We start from the raw sequence: 22,160 nt of genomic DNA, 5'->3' as shown, positions 1-22,160 counted from the left end.
GCTGGTACCAGATTAAATGGCCACCCCACGGAAGACTCCAGAGTTGACTGTATTCTACCTGAGTGACTTTATTTTTTAACTGGAGAGTGGGCATGAGGTAAATTACAAACAGAATACTAAGATGCAAGCAAAAGTCACTGAAAAAGAGATGGGGAGGGCGTCTGGGTGGTGACATCCTTAGAGGCAGCCATCTGGGTGGAGACAGCCATCAGAGAGGTTACAAAGTCTAAAGAGTGTTTTTGCCTTCCCAAAGGGCACTACTAAGCAAAATTCTACAGTTTCTGTGTGCCAGGGGCTCACACACCCAAGTGGAATATACACCTGTAGCCAGCTGAAGAATAATTGGCAGGTCAAAAGAGAATTTAAAGAACTACTAGCAAAAGGCACACACAAAAAATAGTTTTTAAGTTTATTAGAAGCAGGAACCCTGCCAAATACTCACTGCAATCACCAGATGATTGAGGTGCTAAAGGAACACTCAAGGAAGACAAGGATATTTCAGAAAAGCTAAATGAATTCTTTGCATCAGTTTTCACTGCAAAGGATGTGAGAGAGATTCCCACATCTGAGTCATTCTTTTCTGCTACCAATTTTGAGAAACTGTCCTAAACTTAGGTGTAGACAGAAGCAGTTTTAGAAAAAGAACCCGATAAACTAAACAGCAATAAGTTACTATAATCAGATGGTATTCACTCAAGAGTTCTGAAAAAAACTCAGATATGAAATTGTAGAACCACTAACTTAGGTATGTAATCTACTGCCTAAATCAGACTCTGTTCCAAGTGACTGGCAGATAGCTAATTTTTTTAAATTAAATTAAACTGATTTTTTTAAAAAGTTCCAAAGGCAAGTAAGCCCAACTTTAGTACCAAGTGTAAATTGATTGAAACTATAGAAAAGAATTATCAGGCATAGAGATGAACACAGTCTTTTAGGGAAGACTTAACACAGCTTGTGTAAAGGGAAATCATGCCTCATCAATCTATTACAATTTTTTTTGAGGTAAAAAAAATGTGGACAATTATGATACAATAGATATGGTTTACTTGCACATTCAGAAAATCTTTGACAAGGCTGCTCACCAAAGGCTCTTAAGCAAGGTAAAAAGTCATGAAATTAGAGTGAAGGTCCTCTCAAGGTTAAAAGATAGAAAACCAAGGTTAGGAATAAATGGTCAGTTTTCAGAATTCTGTTTAGACTGAGCTTTCAATCAATGGATCTCATATTCTATGACTCAGCTGATGCACGACAAAGCCAATCCTCAATCAGCAAATCCAATCCTAGATGTCACATACAAATCCACCACTTGTGGGTGCTGTACACTCTTTTAGAATCCTACCCTTTTCTGAAGATTAACTTTAGAATATTAGTATCTAGATAGGTTGACTCGCAAAGCATTTGCAATAGTTTGCTGCCAGAACAGTCTGTCCTGAGCTATCATTTCCAGATCACCAGGAGATATGCCGCATGACTTGAGGTTGGTCTTTAAGATTTCTTTATAAGGTTTATACTGACTACCAGTAGAGCATTTCCACAAACAAGCTGGCCATAGAAGATCACCTTCGGTATCTGTGTGTCATCCATCCTCATAACATGACTAATCCATCAAAACAGTTTGTTCAGAAGCCCTGCTTCCAGGCCCATGACATCACACAGTGTAAGGGACTTCCAAGTTTGGAGTTCTGTCTCACCAATTCACGTGGGCAATCTTTCTGAGGCAATGCATATGGAACCAAGTTTCAAAATGTGGCAGCAATATATGGTACCTGACTCCAAATCATACAGCACAATAGTCAGGACAACTGCCCAATAAATTTCTTATGAAGATAGCAGTTTAACACCATGGTCATTCCATAAGTGTTTGGTAAATCATCAACATTTATGTTGGGAGGACAGTACACTTCCAAATTGCAGAACTTGTCCATAGCCCTAAGAACAGTATCAGCAGCAGTAATCACCTAAGTGCAGGGCTCTTTCTGAAGAGGTTGAGACATAACCTCTGTCTCCTTAAGGATCACAGTGAGTCCAAAACAGGTGAGTAGAGGTGGCAAAATGATCAAAAAGCTTCTGTACATCTTAAACTGAATGAGCCAACAGTACACAGTCATCAGCAAACAGGAGGACACAGACAGTTGTAGTGAACCCTTTGGTATGAGCTTGAAGTCTTCAGAGGCTGAAAATGCCGCCAGTTTGATATTAAATAGGTATGCCCAACTTGCAATCCTTGAAACTAACTTAACAGCATTGTCAAAAAGTAGATGCTAAACAACAGAGGAGCAAGGACATAGGATTGCTTTGTACCTTTTAAAACTTCAAAAGGTGCCAATGTCTCTCCATTGCCAAGGACATGACCCATCACACCCTCCTGGAAGGATCGAACTATGGCAATGAATTTTTCAGGACAGCCAATTCACACAAGTACCTTCCAAAGCCCGTGTTGAATGCCTTGGCCAAGTAAATAAAAATCATGCAGAGATCCTGATGTTTCTCTCTACATTTTTCTTGGATGTGTCTGGCTGTTAATATCATGTTGGCAGTGCCTCAACCAGCAGGAGTTTTCAGAATTGAAAAAGGTAAATAGGGTCCCAAAAGGTCTGTTTTCATAAATGATCTGGAAAAACAGTAATGTGGCAAAGTTTGCAGACAATACAAAATGATTCAAGAATGCAAATTGTTATAAAGGAATCTCACAAAACTGGGTGACCGGATAACAAAAGGGCATGTTAGACTCTAGGTGGTACAAGAGTTTATGAACTAACTGTCACCTTTGGAAGTTCAGGATCAAAATCTGGTTTGGGACAATAGTAAAATGAGTTTGGTGATCTCAGTTTTTAGTGGACATTTTTTCAATCCAAACAAAAGCTGCCAAACAATTTAGAAGAACTGTCCATTTTTGCTCAAAACACTACATCTATGGCTGATACAAGGTTGTGACAGTTCAAGAAAAAGGTTAATTGGCATACATACTAAGAAACTTGCCTCAAACATGCTATGCTATCTTGGCACTAGCCAATACTAATAGTCCATCACTGTCATTAACTTCAGATTCTTAGTACAGCAGCAGCACTGACTGTATAATGCGGAGAGAAAGGACGGACAGAGTACACTATTGCATTGCCTATGGGAGAATTCTTCAAAGTAGGAAATTTAAAATGATCAACATCTAAAGCATTATTGAAATTACTTAGCCTCTCAGCACTATTTTTATATTTCTGGCTTTGTTTTATTACATGTCATGATAAGGCAATCCATGTTCAAGACATCAGAAAAGATGGAGAAACAAGAAATATTTAGGGATGTCAAGCCTTGTAAATAGCCCTCAGGAGCAGAAATAGCATAAGCTGTGCTGAGCCACAAGTACAACAGAGCCATAACTACCCAAATGTTGACAGGGTGAGCAGCAGAAATGAATAGTTTCATATTTACAAGTATCTGAAAGGCATCCATTTTAGTGACAGGATGTACTGGTTTCTTGCATATCCTATTCTAGTTTCTGTAAATTTACAAATTTAACATTAAATAGCATATCATTTGGCTATTATCTGTAAAATAGTGCTCAGAATTGGGATTCTATTGGGCTGTGTGCAGCACATAGAAAGAGGCAGTCCCTGCTCAGATGAGTTTACATCATGACAACATACAATAGCTGGGTGTGGCAAATGGAGACAGTGGGGGTGGAATGGTTTGGAGAAAACAAAAATAGCAGCAATAAGACCATGAGATTACAGACTAAGTAATACATATATCTGGATAAATTACATGTTTTTCTCTTAAAAACAAAGAAAACAAAACCCAAGAAACTACAAAATAAATGAAAATTTAATTAATCCTACAGGCCATCCACACTGAGGCCATTGGAGTGTAGAATCACGTCTTCCTTTTGGCTCTCTCTTTCTCCTTTTTGTTTTAGAAAAATCAAACAACGAAAATGAATACAAAAGCCTACATTAATACAGCATTATAGCTAACAATGTGTATATAAAAAAGTCAGGAAATTCAAATTTATTGTCCCCATGGAAACTGTAATTGTCATGGTGCCATTACAAATAGTACAGGTGCACCATGAGTGGTCAAATTAAAGCTACAATGGGAAACATAGAAATTTGTTTACATTCTCAACCAGAATGTTACATTACTATGAGATTGGGTATTTTGTAGTGCTATCAATTAATTGCATTTAACTAAAAAATCTAATCATGATTTTAAAAATTGCACTATTAAACAATACTAATTGAAATGTAATAAATATTTGTGGATGTTTTCTACTTTTTCAAATAGATATACACTTGTATTCTATGTTGTAATTGAAATGTAAGTGCTCACAATATTATTTTGATTACAAATATTTGCACTATAAACATGATAAAAATAATTTTCAATTAATCTGATACAAATAGTGCAAACTCTTTATCCTGAAAGTGCAACTTACAAATGTAGATTTTTTGTTACATAACTGCACAAAAAAAACCAACCACCACTTTAGCATCTCACAAACCACAAGCCCACTCAGTCCTACTTCTTGTGCAGCCAATCAGTAAGACAATCCATTTTTAGCAGCTAATATTGACCATTCTTATTTACAGTGTCACCTGAAAGTGAAAACAGGTGTTCATATGACACTGATGTAGCTGGCTTCACAAGATATTTATGTGCCAGATGCACTAAAGATTCATATGCCTCCTCATGTTTCAGCCACCATTCCAGACCATATGCTTCCATGCTGATAATGCTCATTAAAATAACTTGTTAATTAAATTTGTGAATGAACTCCTTGGGAGAGAACTGTATGCGTCCGGCTCCATATTACTGGTATTCTGCCATATATTTAATGTCTCAGGTAATGAACTAGCACATTGTTTATTTCAAGAACACTTTCATTGCAGATTTTATAAAATGCAAAGAAAATGCATTTTAAAAGAAATATAGCATGCTATCAGAAGTCATGAAAGAGCAACACTAATGTGGAAACTACAGAACCCAAACCACCAAAAAAGAAAAATTAATATCCTGGTGGCATCTGACTCAGAAGATGAAAATTAACATGCGTCAGTCTGCACTGCTTTGGATCAGTATCGAGGAAAACCTGTGATCAGCATGTACACGTCCTCTGGAATGGTGACTGAAGGATGAAGGGACATATGAAATCTTTAGGGCATCTCGCACAAATATCTTGTGGCACCAGTTACAACAATGCCATGTGAACACCTGTTCTCACTTTCAGGTGACATTGTAAACGAGAAGCAGGCAGTGCTATCTTCTGCAAATGTAAATAAACTTGTTTGTCTGAGCCACTGGCTGAAGAAATAGGACTGAGTGGACTTACAGGCTCTAAAGTTTTACATGGTTATATTTTTAATGCATTTTTTGTACATAAGTCTACATTTGTATATTGCATTTTCATGATAAAGAAATTAGCCAACAGCACCTGTATTAGGTGAATTGAAAAAAAAATTCTTTTGTTTTTTGCCGTGCAATCATTTGTAATAAAAAATAAATATGAGTGAGTGTTGTACACTTTGTTTTCTGTGTTGTAATTGAAATCAATATATTTGAAAATGTAGAAAATATCCAAAAATATGTAAATGCTATTCTATTATTTAACAGCACAATTACTCACAAATAAATGTAATTGTTTGACAGCGTTAGTATTTTGCTTCAAATATAGGATAAAAGCACAACTACAGCTAAAAATATAATGCTTAAAGAGTACTGTACTACAGTTTCATGAAAAAGTCTTATGACACTTACCTGAAATGTCCCTGAGCAACTGCTGAACACAAGGGTGTAAAGCCATTTTTATCAGCAGCATCAACTTGTGCTTCTGCAGTCAGCAGCAATCTCACACAATCTATTAATTAAACACAAATCAAGGCTGATGCAACAGGAAAAATGAAGGATTAAAACGAGAGCATGTAGTTGATTAGTTAAAAAAAGTCCACAGGTGTCAGAATGCTCTAAAATTACATCATATTAGGGATGATGTTACAACTGAACTGCACTTGCAAACTTAGTGAACAATTTCCAAAATAACTTGTTAAATTAAACAGTAGAAAATGAAAATGATTCATCCATTCCACAGCCAAATTCATTCAAGATATTTAAAGTATATAGTAATTATATCATTTTTCTGCTTTTTCTTCCACAAGAGATTAGAATGCCATCTACACACATTTAAAATGTAAGAAAGTACATAGCCTGCTCAAAGTATATTTCTTAGAAGAAAAATTTCCATAGTTCAGAACACTAGATTTATGAACTGACCAGTCAAATACACGCCTCATTTGGAACCAGAAGTATACAATCAGGCAGCAGAAGGAAGGTGGTGGTGGTGGTGAAGCAAACAGTATGCAGTACTGTGTTAAAAGTGCACTTTTAAAAAATAAAGGGGAAGCAGTATTTTTCTTTTGAATAGTAAAGTTTCAGAGATATATTAATGTACAGCTGTTGTTCTTTGCAAAATTTACCATAACATTTTAGTCAGAATTACACACATTTCAGAATAATAAACAACCTGCATACTCAAGATGTCTGTAACTCTGAGGTTCTTCTGTAACTTCCCCCTTTTCTGAAGGAAAATCCTGGATTTAATCTCCTGCCCCAAATTTTTGAACATTAATGTGCTCAAATCAAAAAACCAAAGTTTTGACAAGTGAAATTCATTTTTATTCACTTCTGAAAGCATATTTTCCTCTGATTATCACTCTCTGAAATGTTTAAGTGAGTATTATGGAATGACTGCATAAATCACCAAACATCAAGGAACAAGATTTAAAAAAACCAGAGCCAAACCTTATTTACCCATATAACTGATTTGATTTTTAAAGATACCGAGAGCTCAAAACCTCACACTGAAGTCACTGAGGCCTTGTCTTCATTCCACAGAAGATAGATGTTGCTGTGATCAATCTTCTGGAGATTGATTTAGCAAGTCTTAACGAGAGTCTTAACTAAACTCACTGAAGTGAACTCAAAGGGTGCCCTTCCTGGCAGCTGGTACTCCTGCTCTTGCAATAAGTAAAGAAAGCCAAGCAGACAGGAGTATTTGCTCCCATCAGCTTCCTGCTGTGGGGATGGCACAAAGCTTGGCTTAAGGTAAGCTGACTCCAACTATGTATTTTACATTGCAGGAGTTGCATACCTTAAGACAAGCCTCCGGGTCTATTGTAAACCTGGCCTGAGACTTACTGGATACTTAGCACTTTTGAAATTGAGGTCAAACTTTTGTGAGCCAGAGTAAGGAACTAAAAGCCTAACTAGGAGTCTATTTTTGAATATCCCATCCACGATAAGCTACTTCTATACTAGAATGTTTATTTGAAAGTCTTAAAAATCATCAAGAAGCCCTCACACAGCTACTTTGCCTAAAACTAATATTTACCATGGAATTCCAATTAAAAAAACCTCAGATATTCAATTATTTCTCAGTAGTACTGCTCTGACAAATGCCAATACCATCACAACTTCTTTCCTGTCTTTCCTTCACCCATCCCCATCTTAATTCAAATATCTATTCAATTAAAAATATGAATTCCTTCTTACCAACTTTATAAATCTCCTTTGAATAAAATGAAAAAAGGTTTCCTTAAAGCAGTTCTAGGTGTATGACCAGCATGCTTTCTGGCTCCTTCAAAAAGTCCTTGATAGCGGTTATGGTGAAAGTAATTAAAAAAAAGGGCAACAGAGGTATTTCTAGGAATCTTAAATATTTAAGGGGCATGCATCACTGTTGAAGCTGTATACCAAGTACAGTTAATGCACATAATTTTCTATAGCTGGTTCCAAGGGATATCTCCTGGGTTTTGCAGCGAGGTTTACCATTTTATTCTTCCTCCTTCTGTCACTTCCAGTGTCTGAATGAATGCTTGATACTATCAACATAATGTAGCTACCTGAGTGGACTAGCTCAATGCTGAGGCCAAATGGTAAAATCTATTTTCCAGCATTCATTCAAAAACAAAATGCATGCACAAGAGTTGGGGACAGTATTTGCGTAGAAAGCAGAAAGAAGATGTTGTAGGAATCAAAACAACTACAATATACTACTTGTTTTAAAAAACAAGAATCTACTACCTAAAGCTTACAGTTTATATGTAGCTATATAATCTTATAAGACTTATATTACAGTAATTATGGCAAATATTTAAGAATGATGTCTCCATTAATTCTGTAGAACTCTCTCATTAGTTATGTCAAGAGTAAAAATGAATATCCAAACTCTCAGGGCATGTCTACACTACCCCGCTAGTTCGAACTAGCTGGGTAATGTAGGCATACCACACTTGCAAATGAAGCCCGGGATTTGAATTTCCCGGGCTTCATTTGCATAAGCGGGGAGCCGCCATTTTTAAAACCCCGCTGGTTCGAACCCCGGGCAGCGCGGCTACACGGGGCACGAACTAGGTAGTTCGAACTAGGCTTCCTAGTTCGAACTACCGTTACTCCTCATTTCACAAGGAGTAACGGTAGTTCGAACTAGGAAGCCTAGTTCGAACTACCTAGTTCGTGCCCCGTGTAGCCGCGCTGCCCGGGGTTCGAACCAGCGGGGTTTTAAAAATGGCGGCTCCCCGCTTATGCAAATGAAGCCCGGGAAATTCAAATCCCGGGCTTCATTTGCAAGTGCGGTATGCCTACATTACCCCGCTAGTTCGAACTAGCGGGGTAGTGTAGACATACCCTCAGAGATCAGTAGGAACTGCTAGATCATCAGCACTTTTGAATTTCATACTAATAATGAAATCCCTGATCCCTTCCACAGAAAATCACTGACAGACTTATATATGAAGTCCATATCAACTGAGATTTTGCTCAAATTTATAATTTATGCAAAAACAGCGAGGAGTCCTATGACACTTTAAAGACTAAATATCTAATCAGAAGCCTACTCAATAGAAGTCTTTTCTTCAACCTTCAAACAGATGTTGGCTCAGTCTAGATGCGATTGTCCGGAAAATAAGCCCTTTTCCGGAGGATTTCTTATTCCTACTTGAAAGTAGGAATCCTCCGGAAAAGGGCGTCTAGACTGGCGCTTTTCTCCGGCTTATCCCCAAGCTGGAAAAAAGCGGCAGCCATGTAAATGCAAATGCCGCGGGGGATATTTAAATCCCCCGCGGATTTACAATTCCGAAGTGTCTAATCTGAATCCCTTTTCCGGAAAAGGGGTGCAGTGTAGACACAGCCTTTATCTATATCATTTAATAAAACTGTGAATCGCTTACCTGTATGTCCATTCGTAGCAGCAGAATACAAGGCAGAATAACCATCATCACAGCAATAATTAATGTCCAATCCTTCTTCATTAAGCAGCATTGACAATAAAGTGACATTTCCCTGGGCAGCAGTTTGGTGAAGAAGGGTGGGCCTGCCACCCAGGGGGACAGGACCACCACTCATTAACAAAGGGGTTAGGGAGGGAGACCAGCCTGCGAGTTAAAGTGACAGATGTTAGAGGGAAGACATATGAATAAAATTAAGGCTGTGCATTATTTTTGAGAAATTAAAATATATAAAACAAATCCTAAACAGGTTCATCGACGTTACAGGCTCAGTTACAGTTTAGTACGATTCTTGTAATGTTATTTTTGTCCCTACACTAAAAGATAAATTAAAGTCACATACAGTGGTAAGAAGTTCATTGTTAACTAAAATTAACAGGATGCTATCATCATGGGTTAATATAAACACATTTTGGGAAACATCAGTTTCCACAGTCCATAATTTCTATTATTATAATAAGAAGAAAAAAAACTAATGAAAATCATATACAATTCTGGTTTTAGTTTAACTGTATCTAAATTAAAATAATTTCAGACATTTTCATATAGGTAAGTGCTTTTTTATTTTCATCTACAAAATTGTTTTTTCTTCAAAATCTTAACTTAATAGATAATGTTTAAACCTGAAAAAGCATCAGAGCCAGATAAGACAGAAGATTTGGTTCAAAATGCTTCAGTTATATTTTTAAAATAAAGAATTAAAGGGCCAGTTCAACATAAAGGTTGCAGAACCCTGTAATGTACATATTTGTTGTTGAACTGTACCTCAAGATATATGTTCATTTTACTCAGCAGTACTGTGATTTCTATTTTGAGAGAAGAGTCTATGTAGAATTAGTAGCTAGTTATATCACAATTATTGATAAAAGCTTTCAAGTCATCCAGTAAAAACGACAATCTACAGAACAGAGCTTCAGAAATCTTAGGAGTTATTTTGTTAGACATTCCACATATTATTACTTAGCAGCTTTAGAGGAGAGTTTGTTAAATGCATGAAGTCTGCTGCATATAGTATGGAAGACTTTATGTACTCTTCCTTGATCAAAAGACTGCAAAAGAATAGGAAAAACAATTGAAAAGTATAAGTGTGTATGTACACACACGTATTTTACCCTTTGAAAATGAAAAGTCATACCATTTTTCCTTTTTTGACTATATTACTCTATTTGTGCATGTGCACCAACACATGAAATTATGCTGAAATCTGATAGTACCTGTATAACAAAGTACATAGTCAAATTCCCATTGGAAACTAACCAAAATAATTACTTTTTTTTTAAATCAGGCAATTTTAGGCTGATAGTAATTTCATAATAAAATAAATGTTGCTATTAAATAGATTCACAGAATAACATTTATTTGCAGTATTCTCAGAAGACTAAATTAACTTATCACTCATTTTATTAAATATTCATACGTAGGCAACTATAAAAACCACTACCATGTATATCAGCACTCATCTCAGTTTTTAAAGTTATACTGTATAATACTTCAAACGGAAGGCTAATTTTGAAGTTGTATAAAGATACATAGGTAGTTTTGCTCCTTTTTTAAAAAATAGGCTACAAAAGAGAACCTAAGTTTTACAAAATAAGATCCATACAATTTAAATTGCTTCTTATAAATTCTGTATCTTGTGCTTTTTAGATCACAGAAAAATCCTCTAGAACTATTTTTGCTTTACAAAAAAATATCAAATTACACCTTTTAAGAATTCAGAAATACTATGTACTATGTATACTAAACCAGCAGTTCAGATGTTTGTGCACATTTATTCTTACCAGGTCCAAAAATGACTGAGGAATAATGGAAAGAAAAATAAAATACAATTATGAAAACTGTTTTTCTTTCCATTGTTTCAGCTTTGTATCACCTCATAAGCTTAACTTTGTTTAAACCATTTCTGTAAGTAAAATTTTGTTATGACTAAAACAAAGGTATTGTCTGATTTTATTGGATTTCACTATGTTTTTGATACTGCTGCTTATATATGTTTCTAGTATATGAACTTCCCCTTAGATGTTAATCTTCTTTGTTTGAACTTGCTTTTACCATTTTAGAAATTAATCTTGTTTTGCTGAAGTGATTTTGGATACTGGGACGTAGAGAGGATAGGGGCTTGACACTTTACTGAAAAAGTAAGGTTCACTATGCCAAGCCATTTTGAAATATTAACATTTCTGAGATTTCTGCTTTTGTTGAAAAGTAGCACAAGATTCTTCAGTAGCAACATTAATAGCAGAGAAAGAATGCTTATTGTGTGTTACTGTAACTAGACAACTGGGATTTTATTATAATTTTCAGCTTCTTGAGAGGGTAAATATACTGTTGCATTCCACTGATGAAGCGCCCTGTGCTAGATTTAGAATGGATAAAAAACTACTATTGCATAAAACTTACAAACCAAGTAATTACATAAATGCGTATTTTAACTTCAGTTATCATTGGGAAGCAGCATAATAGATTTGTACTCATCCAAAATACTATATAATAAGGTTAGGAAATATCAGTAAGGTATTTTGTCTCATATGCAAAAGTGAAGCATCTGTAACAGCTAGCAGGGCATGCAGTGATGAAGGGCAGAGGGATAGAAAAACAGCTTCTGGCATCAGCTTCAGAATGTGGAGATGGTTAATTTCAAAGCCCAGATCAATCTCTCCTCACATCCCATTTACTTACTAAGCCAATCACATACAAAGGAAAATTAATCAATGTTGCAATGAACTGAATAAATACATATTCTGAATGAAGAGTGATGTTAAAGCACAAAACCAAGAAGAAAAATAAAGAAGAAATCCCAGGGGTATGGAAATCCAAATAATTATAACATTTCAGTTTTAAACATGTATATCTCTAGGAAGTCCAATCCATGTATATTTAGGAATCAAAACAAATTAGAAATGCTAGAGTATACTTTCACTTTTTCATATGCCTTGTTCAACATACATGACAAAAGGGGAGTTCTTTTCTCTGCTGTATTTATATCTGCCATGTTGATGTAAAAGGAAATACTACTGAAGCAACTTGTAATCTTTTATGCTATATCACAGTACTTTTTGTTCTTAGAACCAAAACACTCCACCATAAACAGTGACACTACTGAAATGTTTCTTAAAGCAATGCTGCATTGTACAGAAACAGATCTAACCAGGAGAATTGATAGCCATTAATGAAAGAAAAACAATTCAGTGATCAGACTTTGTTTCACTTCTCCTGACTCTGCATTAAAAGGAAAATAAGTGATGTTTCTCAACAGGTCAGTAAACACATCACATTTCCATCTGAGCCTATCAAAGTAATCAGACTTACTATGTTTTTGAATGCTACTAACAAATTTTGACTTATTTTCACCAGCACTTACTGTACAGTAAAATACAAACATTTCAGCATACTAATTTTTAAATGTTAGTTAAATCTTTCTGATACAAATTAAGATACTGAACATTCTGTGCAAAGATTAAACAAATAAGATTTAAATAAAGCTGAATGTAACGTTTAAAAACTGAATCTGTGGCCAGAGAATTTGGAAATCTAAATACTGTTTTTTATTTTCAGTAATGCCTACAATATGATAGGTGCTATACAAAAACTAGAAAACAGTTTTTGCCTCAAAGAGTGAAAAATCTACGACGACAGAATAAGTGCAAATGATAAATAAGGGATAGAGTTTAAAAAGAGACTGTCAGGTGGTTACAAAGACTGTCAGGTGGTTTTTTATTGTAAATAAAAAAAGTGTTATTTAGATCTAGTCACATGTACCAAACAAACCACCACCTGTCTGTTTTACCTTTACCTTTATTAAACCTAAGCTACTTCAAGGCAGGGACCATATCTTTCATGTTTGTACAGCATCCTGTACATAAAATTTTAGTGCTCTTATAGTATATGCCAAAAATATATATAGATTAACTTCCTTATCAAGCCCCACATTTAAGGAACACAAATACACATAAGGGAAAGTATGGTTAAAAGTTTAAAACAAGGGACTTCCACAAATTCGGTCATCGCTGTCTTTTGCTGGGGGATCACAGGCAAGTCACTGAACACCTCTTCACGTCAGTTTCTAGCTCTGTTTGATGAAGCAAGAATCATATCTAGATGCCACAAATGTCTAAAAAATGTTCTCGAGATGTACAGAATCGAATCTGGGACCTCTGGAACTTAGTGCAGGCTTTCAGCTAAGGTTGTACAGCAGGTTCACCCGGAAGATGCATGAGTAACAAACATAAATTAAGAATACTAGGTAGTAGACTGACAGATTTCTACACATAGTGAGATATACTATCAAAACTGCCTTAGTCACAGTGGAATGACCTACAGAGCCAGATGTATTCTCACCTAATTAATATGTAAAACAGCCCTTAATATGTAGCCTAATCCAAGCTAATAAAATTTATATAAAGATGGCTTCTGTCCTGCAGTCAGTTTCCTGAATGTTTTTGTCTTATGCAAACAACAGTATGGAATCTAACTTCCCCTGGATTCAAATGAGGTCTGGAAAATCCTGATTTATCATCTGATTTGTGTGGCATTCACACACAGCTATTGGTAATAAAATGAATGTATGACAGCTTTGTTTCCATGAAATATAGTGTAGCAGATATCTGAAGTTTAATCCTGCAGCTCACTAACTCTTAGTAGTAGAAGAGTGAGGAGTGGTGGGTTTATGACCTGGTATTTTGTGGTCTCCTGACCACACAGTTCTAGTTGGGGAAGAGAAAGGGAGCTCCCTCAGTTTACTCTCTTAGGCTGTGTCCAGACTCCAGGGTTTTTCCGAAAAAGGTAGCCTTTTTTCGAAAAAACTTCACCTGTGTCTAGACTACAGCCGCATTCTTTCAAAATTAAATCGAAAGAACACGGCTTTTCTTTAGATGGCGGAAACCTCATTTCACGAGGAAGAACGCCTTTTTTCGAAAGTGCTCTTTCGAAAAAATGTGTTCTTGAATGCAAACAGGGCTTTTTTGAAAGAGAGCATCCAGACTGCCTGGGTGCTTTCTTTCGAAAAAGCGGCTTGCTTTTTCGAAAGAACTGCTTGCAGTCTAGACGCTCTTTTTCGAAAGAGGCTTTTTCAAAAGTATCCTTCGAAAAAGCCTCTTTCGAAAGAGGCTTGCAGTCTAGACGTAGCCTTAGGGTACATCTAAACTACATCCCTTTTTCGATAAAGGGACGTAAATTAGACATATTGAAATTGTAAACGTAGCCGGGATTTGAATTTCCTGTGCTTCATTTACATAATGGCAACCGTGGTCAATATGGGGATCGTTCGACAGAAATGCCCCATTTCGAAAGATCCTGTAACCCTCAAAAAATGAGGTTTATAGAATCTTTTAAAATGTGGCATTTCTGTCGAATGATCCCCGTCTTGACCTCGGGTTTTATTCCGAAAAGCGGCGTTTCAAAAAAAAAAAAAAAAAGCCGCTGTCTCCATTATGTAAATGAAACACGGGAAATTCAAATCCCAGCTTCATTTACAATTTCGATACATCTAATTCACATTCCTTTATCGAAAAAGGGATATAGTTTAGATGTACTTTTAGCCTAAGAATTAAAGGGTGACTATGGAAGGAAGTTTGGCAGATTTTACTCCAAGAAACTACAGAAATGCCTTCTACAGCTAGATGCAGAATGGGAGGCCCTGAATACCAGGGTAAACCCTGAAGCCTATACCAGCTTTCAAAAGGACTGATGTAGGCAGTGCTTAGAATTGTCGTTTTATACTAAATCTCCTGTTTCACACCCTGGATTAGAAAGAGGCTTTGCTGTAAGAACTGATTGGTAAAGAGTAGTTGTTCCTGGAAGAGAAGAATACCAGGAGCATCAGAATCTTACATCATCTCATAAAAGAGAAGACATCTTTGGCATCTAAGCATATTAAGGGCTAGAGACTGATGGCACCATACCTCTGAACCTCTGCTTGTGTCTACAGCAGGAATAAGTCAAATTTTTGTCAAGATCCACATTTCTTTAGCACATAAGTACGGCCATACTGGGTCAGACCAACAGTCCATCTAGCCTACTATCCTGTCTTCCAACAGTGGCCAATGCCAGATGCTCCAGAGGGAGTGAACAGAACAGGGAATCATCACGTGATCCCTCTCCTATCATCCGTTTCCAGCCTCTTACAAAAAGGGGCGAGGGACACCATTCCTCCCCATCCTGGCTAATAAGTATTGATGAACCTAACCTCCATGAATTTATCTAGTTCTTTTTTTGACCCTGTGAAAAGTCCTGGTCTTTACAACATCCACTGGCAAGAAATACCACAGGTTAACTATGCGCTGTGTGATGAAAAACTTCCTTTTGTTTATTTTAAACTTGATACCTATTAATTTCATTTGGTGACTCCTAGTTCTTATGTTATGGGACCAAGTACATAACTTTTCCTTATTTACTTTTTCCACACCAATCATGATTTTATAGACCTCTATCACATTCCCCCTTAGTCTCTTTTTTTCTACGCTAAACAGTTACCGTCTTTTTAATCTCTCCATGTGGGACCCGTTCCAAACCCCTAACCATTTTTGTAGCCATTTTCTAAACCTTTTCCAATGCCAATGTATCTTTTTTGAGATGAGACGACCACATCTGTATGCAGTATTCAAGATGTCAGCATACCATGGATTTACATAAAGGCAATAAGATATTTTCTGTTTTATTCTTTATCCCTTTTTTAATGATTCCTAATATTCTGTCTGTTTGTTTTTTGACTGCTGCTTCACATTAAGTGGATATTTTCAGAGAACTATCCACAATGACTCCAAGATCTCTCTCGAGTAGTTATAGCTAAATTAGTCCCCATCATTTTGTACATATAATTGGGATTATTTTTTCTAATGAGCATTACTTTACATTTATCAACATTAAATTTCATTTGCCATCTTGTCCAATCACTTAGTTTTGTGAGATCTTTTTGAAGCTTTTCACAGCTTGCTTTGGTCTTAACTATTTTGAGCAGTTTAACATCAGCTGCAAAGGTATCATTTAGTATCATATCTTTGTCAAGGTAGAGTCAATGTCCAGACTCTAGAGAAAAGAATAAATAGTGATGATAATTATCAATAAATAAAAGATTTCAGGGTCCTTTCAAAAGTATCTGATGGTCTGGATTAGGCTTGTGTTTGCTCATTGACTATTCCTGATCTACAGGGTCTCAGCACTGACTGACCATTTTTTGAGCGGTTCTCTTCCCCTTTGCAGTTCTGGACTAGAAATGGGTTAATAGTTGCTATTTTTGTTCTGACCTTTTCCCAAAAGGGCATATTTGGAAACAAAGATGATGGCAGATTCAGCAGTTGCGCCAAAGGTGGATCAGGGCCACAAATCATAAAGCTTTCTTTATGAAGAATACCTGGAACTGCTAAGCATTGGGAGCAAGTCTCTTTCTGAGACAAATGCATGCATCACACTCTAGAAATACAGCAAGACATCAAAGTTTAAAAAGGTGGCTACGACTGCCCTTTTCTAAGCTGCCATAAAATTATTTGGTGCCATGAGAAGAAGATCAAATGGCCCCAGTTAGTCACTGTTTTCTAGAAGGTCCACAAAACTCAGATGCATTGGAGCATCACATACCTTTAAAGAGACTATACACAGACAATTCTCAAAATTAATTCAGATTTGTGGAGCTCCAATATTCAGCTTCCCCTTATAGAGTGCCAAAGTATTATTAAGGAATCTCCCTTATGTGGAATACTTCAGAATACTCTCAGCATATCTGCTCAGAAGGCCAATCTGCTCAAAACATTAATTTTCACTGTTTTATAAAGGATACACTAAACTTAAGGCTTCCTTAAAAATAAACTGGCTTATTAAAAACAAAAACAAATTATGAAGCAAGATAAATTCCCATACCCCTGAAATTTGGGAAAAATAATACACATGTAAATTTCCACTTTAGGAAAAATCTGTAAAAGATAAATAAAGCAACTGACATAAACCCAGAGAAAAAGATACAGAACATTCTGAGAGGGAGACAGTATGAAGTATATTGATCCCTTTACCTGATGCTGTTGCCAGTAGGCTGTCTGAATCATATGGTTTACAGGATGAAGCACTAACAGGGTTTATGGAAGAACTACAGGCAATGGTGGTGGGAATGACAAACGAACTTTCTGAACATGCAGGTTGGTTCAGTCCAGGGGAAGGCCAGGCACCCACCTGAGATGTGGCCATGGCTGGTATGGCACAGCCTGCAGATGCCACAGATATATCAATAGATGGTTTTGGTGGCAGCTGTGGCGAGGACTTAGAAATAACTTCCTCATTTATTACCCTGATCCCTTGTGGAGAACTAGAAGGAGGTGAAATCATGGTTTTGCTCTCAAATTTTGCACCTATATTAGAGGATCGACTATTATCCATAATAACTTTAATCTGTGGGTGTGGCGGAGAAGGAGTTTGCGAAAGCCCTGGCTTTTTGGGTGGGATAGGTGGCGGATTTCCTCTGTCAATTCTTGATACATTGGGAGTCTTTAAACCTACTCTACCAACTGGGGGATAGGTGCCAACTTCCACTGAATGTGACGTTCCAGGCCGCAAAGTTGTACCACCTTGAGGACTTGTAAATCTTGAAAGGACGTGGGTGACAGTATTCCGAGCTAGCTGTTTGGCAGCTAGGTTGTCACGACTAGTGGGGGACACATCCCTCGATGGAGGGCTTTGGGTAGTGTTTCCATTTTGGTCTTGATCATTAGCATTAGCTTGAAATCTAAATCTAGCTGCTTGGACTCTAGGATTTAGGCCTGGATGCACAGTAGCATTGGCTGACTGTGACTGTAAACTGTGCACAGAAGAAGCTAGTGAGTTCTGAGAAGTAATATTGGATGCTGGAGAAACAGAAAGGGCAGCATTACTTGGAATGGGGGAAGTTCTATTTGTTAAATCTGGTGATGAGCCAGTACTTGGTCCATTTTCCTCAATTCTGGTTTGACTTGGAGTCAGAATAGGAGATGTGGGTGAGATAATCAATTCACTACAGGAAGAGTGCCTATCAATGACTGGTTTCACAAATGCCGCAGTGGAGGATACATTCATTTTTGTGTTACCAGAAACCAGAGAGTTCACAGCTGAAGGCTTTACAGGCACAGTGAAAGGCAGCTTCCTAATATGTTCAGTGCTAATGTCCATTGGCATTGTATCTGTCTGACAGGCAATAGTTCTTGAAGTTAGTATTTCTGTTCCAACAGATACAGAAACAAAACCCTTATCTTTATTTCTACAAGTAAGAGAAAGACTTGATTTACTGTCATTTTCTTTTTTTAACTGCTCAATCATTTTTCTCATTTTATCTCTCTCTTCTTTGAGGTCACTGGTATGTGCTTCCTCTTTGTTAAGTTTGGCACGCAGTTGCTCCCTTTCTGTGTCAAACTCAGAAAGCTGTTTTTCCATTTGAGCTTCCATTTTTGTACTCCTTTGTTTCTCAGCTGCAAGAGATTCCTCTAATTCATTAGCCTTTTTTTTCTCCTCTTCAAATTTTGACATTATTTCCTCCAGTTTTTGGGCTTCCTCTACAATTTTGCCAGACAACTGTTTACATTCTTTCACTAGCATCAATACTACATGTTTATTCTTGCCACGTTCTTCTTCAAGACGAGCGGACAACTTCTTATGTTCCAGCTCAAGCATCTGTAACTGAGACTTTTCCATTTCCAACTAAAATAAAAATGTACAAGTAAATTCTCATTAACATACAAAATACAAGCTTTTCAAAATGGTATGTTATTAACATTACAATGCTTTTTCGATCTTTTAAGAGCATGGATTACTTAAGCAAATTCCAGTATTCTACCATTGGATATAGGCAAAGAGTAAACCAAATAAATAATAAATAATAATAATAATAATAATTTTGAGCCAAAACTGATTTTCTTCAGTTACTCACTCAAATGAACAAGGAAAAAATCATTTTGGTTTAAAAAAACCCAAACTCGTGCTTCAGCATCTAAACTAAAAGAGTAGTTTTCTGCATTCACTGAATATCCTTATAATTTTTTTAGTTTGATCCTATGATATGATCCTTGTATGCAGCCTGAAACTCTTTCTTTATCACACCATCATGACCAGCACATGGAAAATATGCTGGTCGGTCTTTGCCCCTTATTGTATTTATCTGCCACAAAGAGGTTAATTTTACCTATGGTACATATACAGACAAAACAAGAACCAGCAATTTTTGAAGTGCATGTACTTGTTTAATATTACAGTAAACGTCTGATAATCCGGCACCTTTAGGACCCAGAGGGGTGCCAGATTATCAGATATGCCAGAGCACCAGAAGCGAGGCTATGTGGGGGGTGGGGTGGGGTGGGAGGGTCAGCGGGGAACTGCACAGCATGGGAGAGGGCGGCGCTGCGGGACCAACCTGGCAGCACCCCAGCTGCTCTGCCCCCAGCTTCCCCAAGTCCGCTGCCGGTCAGCAGTGATGGATTTGGGGAAGCCAGGGGCAGAGCAGCTGGGGTGCTGCTGGGTTGGTCCCGCAGTGCGGCTCAGGTGAGGGGCGGCACTGCGGGACCAAGCCAGCAGCACCCCAGCTGCTCTGCCCCCGGCTTCCCAAAGTCAGCCGTAGGTCAGTTTCAGCAGCAGCAGAGTTGGGGAAGCCAGGGACAGAGCAGCTCCAATTGTCCGGCTGGCCGGAGCACTTCCGGGTTCCAGTTGGTGCCGGACCATCAGGAGTGCCGGACCACTGGATGCCAGACAATTGGAGTTTTACTGTACTACTATATCTGGGAAAAGATTTAGAGGCAACTAAAAGTCTAGCGCTAGCAAACAGACAAGCTTCAGTCTGGCTACAGTAACAAAGTTGTTTCTTGCTTCTGTCATGCTAGATTTTTTTATTTTCCAGCAATTAATAGTTTGCTGCACAGATGAAATAACATGGAGCTATAGAAAACCAGGGCAAACAGCAATATACTTAAATTGAGCTCACTTGGAATAACTGTTTTACTTCAGCACTTCTGATTAGTTCAGAAGTAAGATCAATTTTATCTTAACCCAATGATAAATAACACTAATTTCAGAGTTGTAAGAAGATACTGTACAATAAGCATATTTCATATAAATTGTAATCTGGGGATGAGATGGCCTAGGGGATTTGTAATGGGATATGGAGCATTTCATCTTTAAATCAATGGGTTTTGGTCTTGGTTGCTAGCAAAAGAAACTCATTATAGTCTGATGACTTTTCAGTAGCCAGCCGTCTGTTACCTAATGTTACGCTACGTCTACCCCCAGTGGAAGACGACAGTTCTTGGACAGCTTCTGAAATGTCTTCTTTGTTCCCGTGTGTGTTTTTTCCTCATTTAATTAGACCTCTCCATTATTTTGTATTAAAGGTAATAAATAATATTTTTAGGATAGCTTAGTTAGACCCTTTCTCAACTCCCCAAAGTGTTCTCTTGCTTGTAAATTTTTCTGTTTAGTTGAGATGAGGAGAGAAGGCAAAAGGGTATCTCTCAGGCAGGGGTGAGTATGATGCTGATAGAGTGACCAGATAGCAAGTGTGAAAAATTTGGATGGGTGGAAGAATAGGAATACATTCCTGTATAAAGGCAAAGATTCTAATATCAAAAGGTCTTGTCTCCCTATATGTTGACAACTGTGGCAAAGGTTTTACATATTGTAAAATTTTCTTGATGTGCCTGATCATGAAGATGATCAAGTTAAAACAATGTCATTGCAACTAATCAAATGCCTATATTACAAGTTTCAATTTGATTTTCCATATCAAAGGAGGTCCTTAGGTAGCAGTGGCTAAACCTAAAGCTCTAGATTTACCAGTGACAGGAGCCCTATGATGGTTTAACAACAACACTCAGCATCATAGTACCATCCTGCCCATTTCCATTGACCCAAACTAGTTTGTTTTTAATTAACAATAGCGTATTCAGCAGCAACATAAAAAGGGGAACAGGAAATCTGAAGGCATTGGTAAGTGAAGAATAGTAGCATATGTCAAAGAAAGTACACCAGCAAAGAAAGAAAAATATCAATTTATCATTTTGTCATTAGAACTGTCCTTGAGAATACAGGTCAGGTGGGGAATAAAATGGCGATGTTTTGTCAGGGTTAGGCCCAGTGGGTTGCCACCACCATATTTAACTGCACCTCCACAGATACTAGAGATTGCAGCTCCTGTTGGCCACAGATCGCCATTAACAGACAATGGGAGCTGCAGGAAGTAGCACGCACCAGGACAACACTTCCTGCAGCTCCTATTGGCTGGGAACAGCAATCTGTGGCCAGCAGGAGCTGCAATCACTCATACCTGCAGAGGCATAGGTAAATATAGTGAGTGTGGCCTGCCAGGGGTAGGGATGTCATTGTGTAGGTGACTACATGATCAATCAATAAGCCGGAGCTTATTGGTTAATCTTCACTACATGCATTTTCCCCCAACTTGCTGCCTCTGTATAAGAGGCAGTAAGCGGGAGAGAAAAGTGGGAGCCAGTGCCCAGGAAGCGCTAGCTTAAAAGCTGGCTCCCCATGAGCACTTGATCTGTCTGCTCCTGATCCCCAGGCTGTTGCCTCAGTTAGAGACGTAGCTGTGCAGAGGGTGAGGGGAGTAGGCTGGAGCCAATATACGTGGGGAGCTGGCTTTCAAGCATATAGGCTCCCACGGACCCACTTACCTTCCCCTTGCTGCTTCCTAAGTAGCCAGCAATGGGGGGAAAGGGGCAGGCAGGAGCCGGTGCTGGGGAGAGCTGGCTTAAAAGCCAGTTCCTCCAGCACCAGCTCTGCAATGCTGCCCTCCCCTTCCCCCAGAGGACAGAAGCAGCAGCGTGGAAGGAGGGACAGGGGAGGCTGCCGTGAAGCAGCCTCTGTCTGCGATGAACTCAGGCAGCTGCCCCATCCCCTCATCCTCCTTCCCCTGCGCTGCTGCCTCTCCCATGG

General features: G+C 37.9%; 1 protein-coding gene across 1 annotated transcript in view; it reads right to left on the bottom strand.

Moving 5' to 3' along the window:
* Positions 1-22,160, bottom strand: part of CTTNBP2 (cortactin binding protein 2) — a 192,955-nt gene that overhangs the window by 85,295 nt on the left and 85,500 nt on the right. The window contains 3 exon segments of the mRNA XM_006122544.4: positions 5,749-5,848; positions 9,216-9,419; positions 17,273-18,923. Of these exon segments, the coding sequence (XP_006122606.3) occupies positions 5,749-5,848; positions 9,216-9,419; positions 17,273-18,923 (1,955 nt within the window).

Source organism: Pelodiscus sinensis, chromosome 1 (genome assembly GCF_049634645.1).
Source record: "Pelodiscus sinensis isolate JC-2024 chromosome 1, ASM4963464v1, whole genome shotgun sequence".
Lineage (NCBI taxonomy): Eukaryota > Metazoa > Chordata > Testudines > Trionychidae > Pelodiscus > Pelodiscus sinensis.
Note: the sequence above shows the minus strand (reverse complement) of the source record. Positions and strands in the feature narration are given on the sequence as shown.